The sequence below is a fragment of the Chenopodium album genome, chromosome 21 (assembly GCF_948465745.1).
Source record: "Chenopodium album chromosome 21, dcCheAlbu1.1, whole genome shotgun sequence".
NCBI lineage: Eukaryota > Viridiplantae > Streptophyta > Magnoliopsida > Caryophyllales > Amaranthaceae > Chenopodium > Chenopodium album.
The window spans coordinates 31,340,319-31,356,343 of NC_137854.1; the positions used below are offsets into that span (position 1 = coordinate 31,340,319).

The 16,025-nt window shown below is 35.3% G+C and overlaps 3 protein-coding genes and 1 pseudogene across 5 annotated transcripts; 1 reads left to right on the forward strand and 3 right to left on the reverse strand.

Annotated features, from left to right (window-relative positions):
* Positions 1–151: 151 nt before the first annotated feature.
* LOC145602842 (uncharacterized) lies at positions 152–4,279 on the reverse strand. 2 transcript variants are annotated; one of them, XM_081658998.1, is made up of 6 exons: positions 4,063–4,279; positions 2,496–2,561; positions 1,693–1,767; positions 890–1,019; positions 702–818; positions 152–601 (listed from the first exon to the last, which is right to left on the reverse strand). In XM_081658998.1, the coding sequence occupies exons 1-6, from the start codon at positions 4,224–4,226 to the stop codon at positions 458–460; spliced, it is 696 nt and encodes a 231-aa protein (XP_081515124.1). In that variant the 5' UTR covers positions 4,227–4,279; the 3' UTR covers positions 152–457. The 2 variants fall into 2 exon arrangements, with proteins under 2 accessions (XP_081515124.1, XP_081515123.1); XM_081658997.1 differs by having other exon boundaries at positions 152–604.
* A 2,039-nt stretch (positions 4,280–6,318) lies between these two features.
* Positions 6,319–9,556, forward strand: LOC145602520 (elongator complex protein 4-like). The gene is made up of 8 exons (XM_081658713.1): positions 6,319–6,554; positions 6,902–7,128; positions 7,226–7,298; positions 7,513–7,666; positions 7,848–7,926; positions 8,026–8,394; positions 8,604–8,883; positions 8,980–9,556. Exons 1-7 carry the CDS (start codon positions 6,416–6,418, stop codon positions 8,769–8,771), a joined length of 1,209 nt encoding a protein of 402 aa, XP_081514839.1. The 5' UTR covers positions 6,319–6,415; the 3' UTR covers positions 8,772–8,883; positions 8,980–9,556.
* Positions 9,557–9,669: 113 nt separating this feature from the next.
* On the reverse strand, positions 9,670–12,160 carry LOC145601392 (putative mannitol dehydrogenase). The gene is made up of 5 exons (XM_081657405.1): positions 12,002–12,160; positions 11,066–11,179; positions 10,452–10,965; positions 10,210–10,363; positions 9,670–10,065 (listed from the first exon to the last, which is right to left on the reverse strand). The coding sequence occupies exons 3-5, from the start codon at positions 10,881–10,883 to the stop codon at positions 9,863–9,865; spliced, it is 789 nt and encodes a 262-aa protein (XP_081513531.1). The 5' UTR covers positions 10,884–10,965; positions 11,066–11,179; positions 12,002–12,160; the 3' UTR covers positions 9,670–9,862.
* Positions 12,161–13,677: 1,517 nt separating this feature from the next.
* Positions 13,678–15,851, reverse strand: LOC145602193 (putative mannitol dehydrogenase; annotated as a pseudogene). The gene is made up of 5 exons (XR_014104504.1): positions 15,754–15,851; positions 14,979–15,104; positions 14,294–14,807; positions 13,965–14,116; positions 13,678–13,880 (listed from the first exon to the last, which is right to left on the reverse strand). The product of XR_014104504.1 is annotated as a putative mannitol dehydrogenase (transcript).
* Between the last annotated feature and the right edge of the window lie 174 nt (positions 15,852–16,025).

The window sequence follows — 16,025 nt, forward strand, 5'->3', positions numbered from 1 at the left end:
CATCATATGAAATCATCTATTGATCATAGGATCCTCTGCCAATTTGAAAGGAGATATAGGATCTTCAATATAATAACATATGAACGACTTAAAGAACACATGATTTTGATATATAAATAGCATAGTTGCATTAATAAGTTAATGCTTCCTATTCAGTGATCATTGGATATATTTGATAAATCAAACTGTCATAGTTACAAGATTAACAAACAAAATTTCATTAGCCTAATAATTGAAGCATAGTTTATTTTCAAAAGATTGCACTTCAGATACTGCTGAGTTACCATGCAGGAAACCAAAACAAAACTCAGAACAGCTTAATCATCTGTTGCCTCACAAAGTCACAATTTAGCAGGAATTTTGGACAACTCCACAGATCACAAAACATATACTCCAGTAGTTGAAGGCTAAGGAGGTCTACAATATGACTCAATCTTTGGTCATCCCTATATGCCAATCAACTAATAATCATCTGCTTCAAGTACTCAGCTTGGTCGGGGAAATACTCCAATAGTTCATCCTTGGTCACCCAAACATAATCATCACATCCACCAATGTTAATCTTGTTCGCTGAAATTACTTGTGATTTGAAGAAGAATCTCTGCTATAAAAAAATTATTCAGGATAAGATATTTCATTTGTGTTTCAGGCATGAGAATACAACAGATGCAAGTTTATTTGTGTAGCACATAGACACACACCTTCAATGGGTCTGCTTTGTCAGCTGCCTGTACAGCCATATGGCCCATGGGTGCATTTCCGACAAAATATGTGTGTGTAAGGTCACCGAGAACGGATTGTAGAGCAGACTCTGCACACTGAAATGGGCAGTGGACTATGAGAAAAGAAGAAGAAAAAAAAAGGGATACCACTTTCTAAGATTACCAACCTTCCGCAACGTCTCTTCATTATCATAGACCTTTTCTGGAAAATGCCAAACAGGCTTCCCATCAGAAGAGCCATAAGAAGTTCCATGAAGGAGAAGATAGAGCCTCCGATCAAGAGCTCTTTGCAATGACCTAAAAGGACAAAAAGGAAATGGTATAATGCTTATTATACATAAACATATATCAAGGATTCCAGACCCACAATAACAATTCACAGAAATACATCCCCACTTTTTCAAACAGGAAGATAAAGGTCGTATATGAAGCTCTTTGAAGCTCTTCTCACAAGAAGTTGCACAAACAAAAGATTTTAAAAAATAAAATAAAATAAATTAAGCTATGGGAAAAGAAGTTTTGGGCTAAGCAGGTAAAAACTGACAGCATACTCTGAAATCATGTGAATGAAGCAGCTAAAGCAAATAACGACAAGTATTTACATAAAGCAAGAATAGAGGACAACGGCAAAAATACTATAAGATGGTGAGTCAGTCTTTTGTAATCAGTTAATCATAGGATATCATGTGACTGATCAATATTTCAAACAAGAGAGTAATATTCAGAAAGATGAGTAATCAAGTAAAATTTATGCATCAAATTGCAACAAAGACATTAAACCTACAAAGAGGCTCTTGCTCATGACAGGATGGGGGTGGGGGTCGGCTGTATGTAGCCAGCACCTGCAATTACAAAATAACTAAACCCCAATCACCCTTGATCCAAAGTATTGTTCTGCCAGCTTATCTGATTGGATCTTATGTATTAATAACACAAAAATGCTATGTATAAAGGAAACACCTTCTAATACCTTTTATCATTTGCTTTGTCAGCTTCAGTGATCCGTGAAGCTGGTTTGTAGTCAATTTGATAATCACCCTTTCCTCTGCCAGAAAATGCAAACAAAAAGATTCAACATAAGTAGGCAATAGATTTATGGACAATGCACGAGTTGACACCACGAAGAACAAGAAAAGAACTTACGGAAGAGGCATATATTATAACACCTAACCTAGATTTGTAATTAGTTAGTCTAAAACTTAAATTTTCTTAGCTTAGGTCATTCACAACTTTTACAAGCCACAATTCTACTCATTTGGAGCTAAATTACAGAGTTAGGCAAACAAACGAATTACATTTTGGAAATTTACATCAATCTGATCTCTAGTGGGTTAGATTGTAATTCACTTCCATCAATTTCGCAACAGCTATAGCACATTAAGACAGAACAAAAGTAAACCAGTTTGTAAATAGAAACACCAATATGACAAGCCATCTAGGCAAAATAATTCACCTACACAGAGAGTATAAACTAATTATCATGCCAGATAAGTTGTTAACATTATAATAGACATATATGTAGATTATGTTTCCAAACCATTTTTTGTAGCATGCAACAAATATTAGATTCCACCAAATATGGTAATTGTGATGAAACAGAAGGAGGAACTCATAAACTGTAACAACATGATATACAGATAATAGTTTCCATCAACTCTAAATTGCAACAATTAGTCTCCAATCTCCATATTATCCTATGAGACATATATCCAATTTCATGACTTTAACTAGATGAGGGAGAGATCAGACAAGATTATAAAACCAAGCAATTACCGAGCTTCGTATTTCTTATAGAATTCATCAGGGTATACCCGTCGATATTGCTGCTTCCATCGAAACCTATACATAATCAAAGAAAACATCACTTAAGGAGGTACAGAATAACTTATCTATATAGAATACAGAAGAAATTACTACAATAAAGTATATGCAGAAATTATTACTTTAATAGCATAATTTTCTGAAAAATCTTGCATCATTTGATCATAATTACGGAGTATTAAATTTCACTCATTCACAGATGGGAGCCAAGAAGAAACAAGATCTCAAAAAATGCAGCGAGTTGCATGACTATTATCCATGTATAAAAAGGTGAGCCACTGAGGAAATTCATGATGTTAGAACTTGAAATGAAGCTTCTACAGTTCTACCAATTCCCATTCCTTTCTTCTTTCCCGAGAACACTCTATAAGGTTTAGTGCCATCCTAGAAATACCATATTTTTCTTGTCCATTATCTTCCATACCAATCATATGCCTAAATCCCAATGGCTACTGGCGTTGGACACGTTTTAAGTGTCAAAACCAGCTATTTTCTTGTCCAAAATAAAGTGCCAAGTGACCATACCCATGAGGCCATGCACGCTGTTAAGTATCTAACACGACTGCATACGCGATGATACACGATAAAACAAAGAGTCTTAATACAACTGCCAGATTATATATTTATCCTCACCCAATGCCAATGTAACAGTAAGCTGGGCAATCATCCAAAATTCAAGCAAACATGATACACATCAGTTTCCGCTTTGAAGCAATTCAAATTCCTACTATGTATATACTATTTAGCAGTGTTCAAACTAATAGTCAATCTCGCTGACAATTATAAATTAGACTTGTAGAGCTACGGACTATTAATCTATTATTAACCATAGCTGTTTCAACCCGTCCTCATTCTCGGTAGACTAGAACCATCTTCTTAAGCTTCCAATAAAAAGACTAACTTCCACAAGTTCAATCCATTAAAGTTAACTCCAGTACGACTAACTTCTACTTTTGCATTCCACTCTCTCAAAACTTCCAACACTAATATTCTTCTGAGCAAAAGAAAATGACATTACTTTCGATGCACCAATAGGAAAAGTGACTCATAGTAGTTTCTTAACCACTTCTTCTGATCTCAAGGCAAAAACTGCCCCTAAAATGCACCCAATTCAACTTATACTAAAGTGTATCAACTCGTACTCAGAAGTCCAATTTTGTTCTTTCACATACATTCAAGCTTACATATATCAGCAATTCATCAAATTGCTTATTCAATCACCAAGCAAAAAGGCAATAACCCCTAAAAATGCACCCAATAAATCTATTTTTCTTCCGAAAATGTATTTCAGAAATCACAATCGTAACTTCAAACTTATACTACGTACTTTCAAATTCGTTCTACCATATACACTTAAGCAATTCATCAAATTCATCATTCAATCACCAAAAATTAAGTACCGATTTTTTCAATCCCAACCTCATTTGATCGCGAAATTAAACAAACAATGAAAAACAACAAACATTTTCACTTCAACAAATTGAAAATCGAAAAAAAGTAGTAAAAAATTAGGGCTTACGAGAATTCCTGAAAAGCGTAAATAACAGGGTCGATTTTGGGGATGACAACAGGAAGCCTTTCGAAGAGCACAGAAGCTACGATCTTATCAGCGCTAGTGCTGCTAGTGGTGGTGCTGAAGCTTCGAAGTGAGTGCATCAATGGCGTCGTACATCTTCTCTGCATTTTTTTTGTTGAGATTTAGCAGATAAACCCTAACAAAGTTAAACCTTTCTTACAAAAATGGCGTTTGACCCAAAATTAAGTGAGTTGGGTTCTTTCCCACTCTACGAGTCTACGGTTAGTTAGTAATTGCCAACTTTAGGTTCTTAGCCTAACCCAATCACACTAATCACTAACCCCTTTGTCTTTAATAAAAAAAATCACGATAAAATAACTAGTTTTTGAGGTCGAGCAATTTAACGGAGGGTGTTGTTATGAAAGGTTATTATTTCTTTCCTTTCGTTATTATTTCTTTCCTTTCGTTATTATTGCTTAATCGGTCAATCCCAATAATAAATCATGGTTTTTAGATATCTAGACTAGATAGATAGATAGATGAGTAATGGACTAATGGTGATGAAACACTATAATTTGCATGAAAAAGTTGAATATAGCCCATAGAAAATCCAAGCATTTCAACTGTCAAGTGTTTGTTTGTTGGCTATGACCATAAACAATTTTTATTGTACAATCGGTTGTACCATGTGCATGATATAAACATAATAATTTTTCTTATTTATTTATTTGAAATTATTATGATTTATGGCTCATGATATAAACACTAATCACCAATGTCATGAATTATTTTAATTTCATTTTGATGTACATGAATATTTATTTAATTTTACTTTAGTGGAATTGTGGCAGATCAATGATAATTTTTGGCTGATTAAAAAGTATTCACAATCACTATAAACTCCTTAAAAAGAGAATAAAAAAAAAAATAAAAAAAAAAAAGAAAAGAAAAAAAATCTACTGGTATTTGTATTTGTATTTGTATTTGTATTGGTATTTATAGACTTATAGTGCTTCTTAGTCATGTTACTCGTACTTTGTAACTATGTTAGGATATAGTCACATACTTCATCCAAATTGTACGGGGATAAACCTTTCTTCATTTTTTATTTTCAGTACTCGAATTGATTTTTGGCTTATTTTTGCACAAGAAGTCGAGAATCAATGATGGGAAAAAGTTAATCAATGATGCATAATGTAAAATTGTAAAAAATAGAATTATTATATACTTGTAATACTCATATTCATACATAATTAATTCATCAAATTTGATATCTGAATTCAAATTTTAAATAATTATGAATTCAAGTCATGACAAATTCTGAGCTACATGCCCATAAGAGATGAGAATAGCACTACCATAGAGCTACTCCTTCATGGCTTCATCCCATACAGAAAGAGTGGCATATTATCAATAATATGGTGTGCTTGCATCAATTGATCATTCAAATTAAACGTACTTTTTATAAAATACTTGTAATGCAAATAAGATAGTTTATGATGCGAGAAAACTTAATTCTCTAACGTTGATTTCATATATGATATATCTAATGAACAATTTTGTTTTACCCTATTCAAAATTTTTCACTATTGGTACATTTTTCACATTATACAAGTAGTCTAAACTGGACAAGCTCAATCTTCAGCCTACATTTAAGTTCACATGGAGCTCATTAAGTTTTGAATGTTATAGAATGGGTTCTATTATACCAGACAATCACTTAAAGTTTAGTTTAGCTCAATTCAGCATTACGAGGCTCTAGTTAAGGGTCTGGTCACATTTACTTAATTTCAGTTCAGTTCAGCTCCAATCATTTTAGTTCAGTTCAGTTCAGCTCCTAATTTCTATCTCTCATAAAATATTCATTACAGCTCAATTTAGTTCAGTTCAGCTCCAATCAGTTCAGTTTAGCTCCAATCAGTTCAGTAAATGTGAACAGATCTTACGTCTATTTTATCTTGAGGCTTTTTTTGTCGTTCATACTTAAGCAAGTTTTGACCAAACTGAATTCAAAGGTAAATAAAAAAAAAGTTTACCTCAAGTTGTTGTGGGTCATTGGTAACTAGAAACGAATGAGCACCAAGGCGGCCCAAAGCTTCATCTCGGACCTTCAAGCCCAAAGCTTTAGCAAACTTAACGACAATATGGCCCAACCAAATTAAAATTAGGGCTTTTCAACTTAACGGTTCTTCCGAATTCTGGTACTATGATTCTTGTTTGAATTGTACTCCGTAATTGATTAATTCTGGTATAATTCTTGCTCGAAATGTTTGGTTGAATTAGCAATCCCCCTTCACTTTCCCTGATTAATTTTTCTGCACAAACCCTAGTTTCTGATAATTTTTCCGCACAAATCATGGCTACCAATACAACCAAGGCTCGAACCAGCAGCTTCTCTCGCAATCCATTGGCTGGTCCTACTTATCAAGTTCCGGGTCTTAAGCCCGGTCCAAACGGTGTCGTTTTCCTTTCATCCGGCATACCTGACCTTGACAGTAAGCTTACTAATTTTACCTTTTTATTTTAACCTCTTAATTTAGTTGTATTGCTCTTTGATTTTTAGCTGCTGGGTGTTCCTCAAAATGTGATTTTTCAATTTTGGGAATAGTTATATTGGTTAATCTATGGAAATGTAAGGTCTTTTGGAAGTGGGGTTTTTATTTGGTTGTGTTAATTTATTGAATTAAGCTTTAATTGGGTGAATTACTGAATAATTACCTAATGATGTTTAACTAGGATTTTGTTAGAATCTAGTTTTCTGAAATTAATTTCCTTCTATGTTCATGAAGGTGTGATTTTGTCTAGTTTATGATGGAATTTTGTGCCTCCCCTTTGAAAACAGGGATTTTGGGAGGTGGGTTCAGTTTGGGGAGTTTAGTTATGGTAATGGAGGATCCAGAAGCACCTCATCATATGTTATTGTTGAGGAATTTTATGGCGCAAGGATTAATTCATAATCAACCTCTTTTATATGCGAGTCCGGCGAAAGACCCGAAAGGGTTTTTGGGTACTTTGCCTAATCCAATGTCCCCTAAAGATGACAAGCCTCGTGATCACAGTACTGAACAGGTATGTAAGGAATTAAGGATTATTATGATATGGATGGTGGAGTGTAATTTGAATGGAATTACTCATTACCATGTGGTTTGTTTGTTTTTAATTGTAGGATAAGGATTTGAGAATTGCTTGGCAGTACAAGAATTATTCGAGGGAAAATCAACCGGGACACGATATTAGAGGTAAATATGAACTAATTTTCATCCCACATCTCATGATCTTATGATGTTGGTTAGTAGGACATTGGATATCTTGTAACTTGCAATTTTTGGTAACTTAGAGGGCAGTGGAAAGTATAGGAAAATGGCCTTTTTAATTGCGAAGTAAAAAACTTCGAATGGCATAAACTTTGATTGGTTTTTAATAAAGGAAAATTGAGGAAACTTATTTTGGCAGATTCCAAAATTGAGTACTGCAACAATTTTGATTTGCGTGAACCTTTGGGGAGGGAACATTTTGGAGGAAAGCACATTGATTGTGTGAGCACTCAAGATCTGACTCTGGACACACTTCATCAGCGTTGCTCTACATTTTTATCTCAAAACTCAAGGTATGCCCTTTCGATGATATAGGGGATTTACTATTAAGGGAGGCAATCCTGTTTTTGTGTAGGTTCTTTGTGACATCTCTTTTGCTTCACATTTACTGAATTTTGCTTCTGATATGGATCTTGTAAGAAACTTGATCCACTATATCTCTTTCTCTTGACGTTACTCTCCTCTTGTTTGCAGAATTGGTAATAGCAATCCTTGTGGTGGCCGCATTGCTATTCAATCATTGTGTGCTCCCCAGTGTGGATACTTTGACAAGGTAGTAATTCTTTTTTGGCCTTTGTTGCAATACTAAATATTTCTGTTCATTTTTTCTAATCATTTATATGTTGGGAATTTTCTGCTTTTAATGTTTCAGGACTGGGATATGCTTGCTTTTATTAAGTCTTTGAAAGTCATGGTTAAGGCATCAAATTCAGTTGCCACTATTACCTTTCCACATTCCCTTCTTTCATCATCCTTCTCTAAGAGATGGCAACATTTGGCTGATACCCTGCTCTCCGTTAAAGCAATACCAGGCATGTCAATGGACTCTAATTATTTATGTCAGAAGATCATGGTTCTTTTTTTTTATTATTATTATTTATTTATTTATTTTAATATCAAACGTAATTCATATTCAATGTTCTCATCAGATGAGGACAAGGAGTTGGCACAACTGCTTACTGGATATCAAGAAATGGTTGGTTTCCTCAGCATTCACAAAGTGGCCAGGATCAACACCCAGGTATTTGACTATTTGAGATCCTCCTTGTCTAGGGTTTTCGTGAGACTAATTGAGCTTGCTTGGTTGTTAGCCCTGTGGCGTTGGTGAGAGTGGGCTTTTGTGCGTGTATGATCTTTTTTAATAACTTGTATGCAATTTCAGTTTAGCTTGTTACGAGAAGGATTATATTTTCTTGACTTTTAGTTCCTTTGTTGGATGCCACAAAGCAGGTACCATTGGTTTTAGAGGCATCAACATTTTCAATCAAGCTTCATAAGCGTAGATCATTGATTTTAGAATGTCTAAATCAAGCTCCCATTGATGGTTCAAGTGGAGCATCATATGGCACATCTAGTAGTTGTTCTTCATCCACTAAACAAGGGTCTCTTGACTTTTAGACATTCTATTTGATCCTCAAAGTTTTGGAATTTCTCTTACGCAATCAATGTCTGGCATTAATGGGCTTTAAATCATAACCTATGCAGCTTACTGTTTACACTTTACACAATGGTAAGAATTGTTTAGATGGCATTTATATCTTCTCATTTATCAGACTTACGATACACTGGTATGATGCTAACTTGTTCATTCTAATGCTGATAACAGCATAACACAAGAAGTGCATTGCTAGGAGTGGAAGATCCTAAATGTTGAGGTTGAGACACGATTAGAAAAGTCATTTGGCATGGTACATTGACAAATGGTCAGTGCTTATTGTTGATGTTATCTTGGTATCTTTTTCCCGTAGTGATGTCAACTTCAACCACGTCATTCTCAGATATGGAAGTGACATCCATATCCAAGGACGACGATTTTGACGGCCCACTTCCTGTCTCTCGGACACAAGTGGTCAAATGCTCAATGACCATCGGCATTTTTGACAATATTATCTTAGACCATGTGTAAATGATTTATTAGCTGTAAAGAAATGAGAAGACACTAGTCACTCTTATGAAAATTTCTCACTGTTTTCCCTGTTTGAAATTTTGAGCTCGGAAGTTTTGCTAGTACTATAGCAATAGCATAGTGGTCCTTGAAAAGGAAAGAGTATGTATGATCAAGCACTGTATGTTGTGCACGTTGGCCATGCGATAAGTGCTTGCATTTCACGTGCTGCTGTGACACGCGTGCTGCAGCACCTAATGCGTGATACATTAGGTAGTTTTGCTTATTTCTTTTACAATTTAACCTCATTTTAGTATGAGTAGAAAATATTATACCTGAGCAGCTTTCAACAACATACCGATTTCAACACCCAGATCATAGCAAAAGTTGTTCTGTTATAGATGTTTCCCATCCAATGAAAAAAAAATTCATGTATTATAATTCAATCACAACAACAATTGTTCTACATCAATTGTTCTACATAGATTATAATATCGATTGTTTTACATAGAAGATAGTAACCAAAGTAATTATTGAAACAAGACTTGTTTCTAGAAGTCACAACGTGTCACAGCCTCGTCAGATCATTAGAATGGATCTATCCTCATTCAACTTTCATTGTGTTGGCAATGTCGATGACAAAACGGTACCTAACGTCTGCTTTGAGTAGACGCTCCATGGCCGTGTTCACATAATCCACCGGAACAACCTCAATATCCGCTTTAATATCATGCTTGGCAGCAAAGTCAATCATTTCTTGCGTCTCTTTCATGCCTCCAATGCAGCTTCCAGCTACAATTTTCCTACCTGTTTTTATTAACACAAAAGCCATTCACGAATATAATCTCCATAACAGTTCATTATATTCAACGCTTGATCATACAAATAAGAAAATAAACAAACAAATTCTCGCTTATTTTTGGCAGGGGTTGGGGGAGGAGGGTCGCTTACCCATTAGCAGAGGGAAGATTGGCAATTCAAGAGGTCTGTCTGGAGCCCCAACCATGACCAACTTTCCATGAGTCTTCATCAGCGCGATCAATGGCAAGAGAGGGTGAGCTGCAGAGACTGTATCAATAATGCCATCCATTGTTCCTACAGCAGCCTACACAAATGCAAGCAGTTCTAGTCAGAAAATCCACAAAGTCTAAGCAATGCAAATCCTTGGAAATACATATGCAACTTTAAAGTACCTGCAGTTGCTGAGGGTCACGGCTGACCAGGAAGGAATCAGCACCAAGACGATTGACAGCTTCTTCCTTCTTGCTAGGTGAGGTACTAATAACCGTGACCTTAGCACCAAAAGCCTTAGCGAATTTCACAGCCATGTGTCCTAGACCACCAAGGCCAACAACACCGACATGGAGTCCAGGTTTGTCAAGCTCAAAGTACTTCAAAGGACTGTAGACAGTGATACCAGCGCATAGAAGAGGAGCAGTGGCATCGAGTGCCATGTTCTCAGGGATGCGAACAGCAAAATGCTCGTCTACAACCATGATATCAGAGTAACCTCCATATGTAGGAGTCCTATCGTAGTAAGTGGAGCCATAGGTTAGGAGCACTTTGGGGCAGTAATTCTCAAGATGTTTGTCACAACTATCACACGAACGACAAGCTCCAACCATGCATCCTTCCCCAACTTTGTCACCTACTTTGAAGTTTTGCACCTTGCTTCCTACCTCTGTAACCACCCCTACAATCTCATGCCTGAAAAAATAACATGTATCTTGAGTTATATTCCATGATAACACAGTATGTATCACGGAGTATACGATACAGAAAAACATTGTTGAAAAAGGTAAATTACCCAGGAACAGCAGGATAAGAGGCATTCCCCCATTCATTCTTAATGAAGTGAAGATCAGAGTGACAAATGCCACAGTACAACACTTTGAAAGTCACGTCTTGTTCTCCTGTTGCCCTGTAAATCAAAACACACACATTTTATTAGTAATCCGCTTCCTGCATCACAAACTTTGTAACAAATTCACATATAACACAGCACAACACCAACGCGTAGTCACGTGTTTTTTGATTAAGTTACAATTCACAATGCATTTTCAAAGTTTCTTTCAGTTTCTATGTATCAAAGACCATCCAGATGATGATCCCACAAACAAGGACAAAAACAATTTGTCAATATTTCTTTCGTAGGATAACAATGGTTTAAACAACTTATAAAATTGTGTAACTTGAAAATGGCCTTAAATCATGTACTTTAAATTACTACAACTTCCATCCTACATCAAGTAATTAATTCTTCACCTCTTTCGTATGTCCAAAAACTAACCTCTAACATCCCATGAACAGTTGGGCCCTACCCATTCCATTTTCATATGCATGCCAAAAATAATACTCAGGACTTCTTATCAGAATTAATATAAAATAACGTACTCCTTGTTATCACGCCCTGTTAGCTGTTATGTCATATACAAATACAACCATATATTTTTACATTGAATTGATAATAATTTGTAAATTAAGAATTTATAAAAGCTTATAATTCTATTAAATGATGATTTCAAAGCAATCCCATTAAAAACAAAATTTATAGCTAGTTTAATACACCTCATCATCATCTTTGATCTAAACCAATCATATATAAACTGGTTACAATAATTAATAAAGTTGTGTTCATTAATTCATGAATACATGACAATCTAATCGCATTATGCATGACAAAACACGCTAAAATTAAATATACGTAAAACATCAATAAGATTGAATATAAAACAAATCATACCTCCTAGAGAAATGGAAGGGAGAAAGGGTTCCTGATGTATCTCTAGCAGCCAATCCAAAAGCCTTTTGTGGGTGTACATCCTCAGGTCCTGCTTTTTTTAACTCTTCAAATAATTTTATTGTAACTTTTTTTTATTATTTTTTTTTCTTAAATAAAATTCCAGAAACTTTGAAGAGAATATATCTTTATGTTTCACTTTGTTATTTGTTAAAAATAGACTGAAATGAAAATGTATGAACGAAAAAGTTACGAACCAAAAATAGGTTTATATAGCACTGAATTGAGGAGCAAAAGTGACGTAGTTGGTGACCTAAGATTTTGTGACAGCCTATGTAATTGTGTGGAATGAATTTACAGGAGTTTCTTCTTGTAGTCTGTATTTTGCCACGTGTCTTTAAAATGCTTTAATTGTGTTTTTTGTTTACTTTCTTTGGACAAGGAACTATTGGGAATTATCACGTAAATGTTCTACTTTTGAAAATCCAGAAATCAGGATTTTACACTTGTTTGATTCAAGATTTGTTGAAAAAGCAGAGACAAAAAGTTAAAGAAAAACAGATACCATACTCGTGGAATTTTCTAGTTCTCATAGAATTACGATATCACAATGACAATATGTCAATATTGATTGGAAATCATTTTATTAAGGCAAATACTCTCTCCGTTTTTAAATACTTGCTCCATTTCTCCATGCGCGGAGAGTTTTAGAAGAAATTGGAGAAAATAATTAAATATGGAGGTAGTGGGGTTAGTGGATGATTAACAAAAACGTAAAAGGCAAAAGTAGTGGAGAGAATTGGAGGACAGAGAATATAGGTTGGGTTCATTAGGTGAGAGAAATTAATTAAATATGATAAAGCTTTCCAAATAAGGAAATGGAACAAGTATTTAAAAACGGCCAAAAAAGGAAAGTGGAGCAAGTATTTAAAAACGGAGGGAGTACTATGTAACTAATTGTACCAATTGATTGTTGGGTGTAGCGGTGATGATTGAGACTATACTTGGTAGGAAGAACCCGTGTTCGATGCCCCGCAACAATAATTGAAAGGGGACTGGAACCTAACCACTCTGAATCCGGATTAGCTCAAAGGGCGAACCGGTTGTTTACACCAAAAAAAACTATGTAACTAATTGTTTCCTAATAAATTTAAAGATAATGTAGTGTTACATTGATTTTTATTTTTCTCGTAATATCTTCACTTTCACTTCGTATTATTTTTAAATTTTGACAACCAAACTCCACTATTTTTCTATTTTGAGACATCTATTTATGGACGGTAGGATCAATATTACTATTTTGAGATCTATTTATGGACGGTAGGATCAATACATCGAAGGTGTTTAGATTTTGTGGAAAGGAAATGAGTAGTAGTCAATTTAAAGAGTAGTTGAAGCATTGTGTGAAAGGAGCCACATGATATGGACCATCCTATACATAAATCCAAATGAAAGCAAAAATTGATGATAAGTTGATAGAGAATGGACAGAAAATCGAAAAGACTTTTATTTCAACTACTTCCATAACAATATTTTGTCTGTTTATAAATTCGTGTATCACACTGAAATTCAGTAATTCAAACATAATTAATGACTACAAGTATATATCTTGATCATCAGTACAAGGTACAATAATCATATTACGTAGTATATGCATTCCCCCAATCTCATTCTCATTCTCATGTAGCTTTCAATGTGTTGCCGATGTCAATCACAAAACGATACCTAATGTCTACGTTGAGTAGACGGTCCATGGCCGTGTTCACATAATCCATTGTTATAACCTCAATATCCGCTTGGATATTATGCTTAGCCGCGAAATTAATCATCTCTTGAGTCTCTTTCATGCCTCCAATGCCACTTCCAGCGACCATTTTTCTCCCTGTCACATGTCACGTACATTCGATTAATCACATATATATACACGAAAAAAGTTCCTCTCAAATGGAAGGGGTAGAGGGCTTACCCACAAGCAGAGGAAAGACCGGCAACTCTAGAGGTTTGTCAGGGGCACCAACCATGATCAGCTTTCCCTCAGTCTTTAGCAGACCGATCAATGGTAATAAAGGATGAACTGCCGAGACTGTCTATTATGCCATCCATTGTTCCTGCAGCTGCCTGCACAATACAAGTAACTAACGTTACCAAAACTACCTAGATAATTTTACTCAAGGAAACATTATTGTACATTTCCATATACAAATATTGCCTTAGGAATATCTTCACCCGTTACAACATTAACACAAAACCAATCTAATTTAAGGCAAGACATAAGCGACTTATATTAAAAGCTACCTGAATTTGTTCAGGGTCGTGACTGATCAAAAAGGAATCAGCCCCAAGACGGTTGACAGCCTCATCCTTTTTGTTAGGTGATGTACTAATAACTGTGACCTTAGCCCCAAAAGCCTTGGCGAATTTTACAGCCATGTGTCCTAGACCACCAAGGCCAACAACACCGATATGGAGTCCAGGTTTGTCGAGTCCAAAGTATCTTAGAGGGCTATAGACCGTGATACCAGCACATAGAAGCGGGGCAGTGGCATCGAGTGCCATGTTCTCAGGAATGAGAACAGCAAAATGCTCATCGACCACCATAATATTAGAGTAACCTCCATATGTAGTGGTACCATCATAGTAAGTGGATCCATAAGTTAGCAATGCCTTAGGACAGTAATTCTCAAGATTTTTACCGCAATTATCACATGAACGGCAAGAACCAACCATGCATCCCACCCCGACTTTGTCACCTACGTTGAAGTTTTGCACCTTTTTCCCTACTTCTGTGACCACCCCTACAATTTCGTGCCTGATAATAACATGTAATTTTGTTAATACGGTACCAATTATTCAAGTACACTCACTCCCTCAAGTCACACACACACAAGTGGATTACAATGAATTTCAACGAACATATTTATATACTATTATCCTATGAAGTACTCGTAAAATTTTATAGAATAGGAATCAAAAGAGTTACCCAGGGACAGCAGGGTAAGAGGAACTAATGAAATCAGCACCCCATTCATTCTTAATGAAGTGAAGATCGGAGTGACAAATGCCATCATACAACACTTTGAAAGTCACATCCAAATCTCCCGTTGCCCTGCACATCAAAGTTCAAATTAAAACCCTGACAGTTTGTTACAATTTCATTATATTCATGATAAAACACATACAACAAAATTATCAACATGTGACACGAGTAACTTGGTGTTATGTGACATGTACACAAATTAATGAACTATGTTACATTTTTTTTATAGTACACATTATGTTACATAATGTATTTGTATATGATATCGAGTATCACATTTAATTTGACAGTCGACACACTAAGCTAGCTAGCTTTTATCTTAAGATCGGGATTGTTGTAAAACTCTTTTAAGCAAATCCTTTATCGACTATTAAATCTTTAAAAAAAAAAAATTATTAAAATATTTGAAAGGCTAATATTGATAATATACTCCTAGACTAGCCCAAAAAACACTTTATATATGACTAAATCAACTTATATGACAGAGTATATCACTTAAGAATGTCATCAGTTGATATTAAGAATGATGCAAAAGCTAAACAAAAAAGGCAACAATGAAGGAAATTTGTTGTGATTTGTAAACCACCATGTCATTTATGATCCCGACCCTGCATAGCATGTGATCCCTAGGTGAACAAAGACGGTATTCATCCAAACAAATCACAAGCAGTGATCATCAAAATAGAAAAGAGATAGATGCATAAAAAGTGAATTGTACCTCCTAGAGAAGTTGAAAGGGGAGAGAACTCCAGATGAGTCTCTAGCAGCCCATCCAAATGCCTTTTGTGGGTGTACATCTTCAGCTGCTCCTCCCATTTTTGTTCTAAATTTTCTCTGTTTTCAATTCTTCTAATTATAAATACAACTTGTACAAACAAAGTTGAGCAGATCGATGTAGTAAGATAGAGGAAGATGGCCCAATAGTAGGCTTATATAGTTATGTAAAGTAAATTCACTGAGTTAAGTGACATAGTCGATGACCTAAGCTTC

Coding starts and splice junctions, on each gene's coding strand:
- LOC145602842 (XM_081658997.1), bottom strand. CDS start 4,226: ATGCAGAGAAGATGTACGACGCCATTGATGCACTCACTTCGAAGCTTC. Junction 2,562..4,062: donor TACGCTTTTCAGGAATTCTC/GTAAGCCCTAAT, acceptor GATTATGTATAG/GTTTCGATGGAAGCAGCAAT. Junction 605..701: donor ACAAAGCAGACCCATTGAAG/GTGTGTGTCTAT, acceptor ATTTTTTTATAG/CAGAGATTCTTCTTCAAATC.
- LOC145601392 (XM_081657405.1), bottom strand. CDS start 10,883: ATGGTTGGAGCTTGTCGTTCGTGTGATAGTTGTGACAAACATCTTGAG. Junction 10,364..10,451: donor GTGACCCTCAGCAACTGCAG/GTACTTTAAAGT, acceptor GCATTTGTGTAG/GCTGCTGTAGGAACAATGGA. Junction 10,066..10,209: donor AATCTTCCCTCTGCTAATGG/GTAAGCGACCCT, acceptor TAATAAAAACAG/GTAGGAAAATTGTAGCTGGA.
- LOC145602520 (XM_081658713.1), top strand. CDS start 6,416: ATGGCTACCAATACAACCAAGGCTCGAACCAGCAGCTTCTCTCGCAAT. Junction 7,129..7,225: donor GTGATCACAGTACTGAACAG/GTATGTAAGGAA, acceptor TTTTAATTGTAG/GATAAGGATTTGAGAATTGC. Junction 7,927..8,025: donor AGTGTGGATACTTTGACAAG/GTAGTAATTCTT, acceptor TTAATGTTTCAG/GACTGGGATATGCTTGCTTT.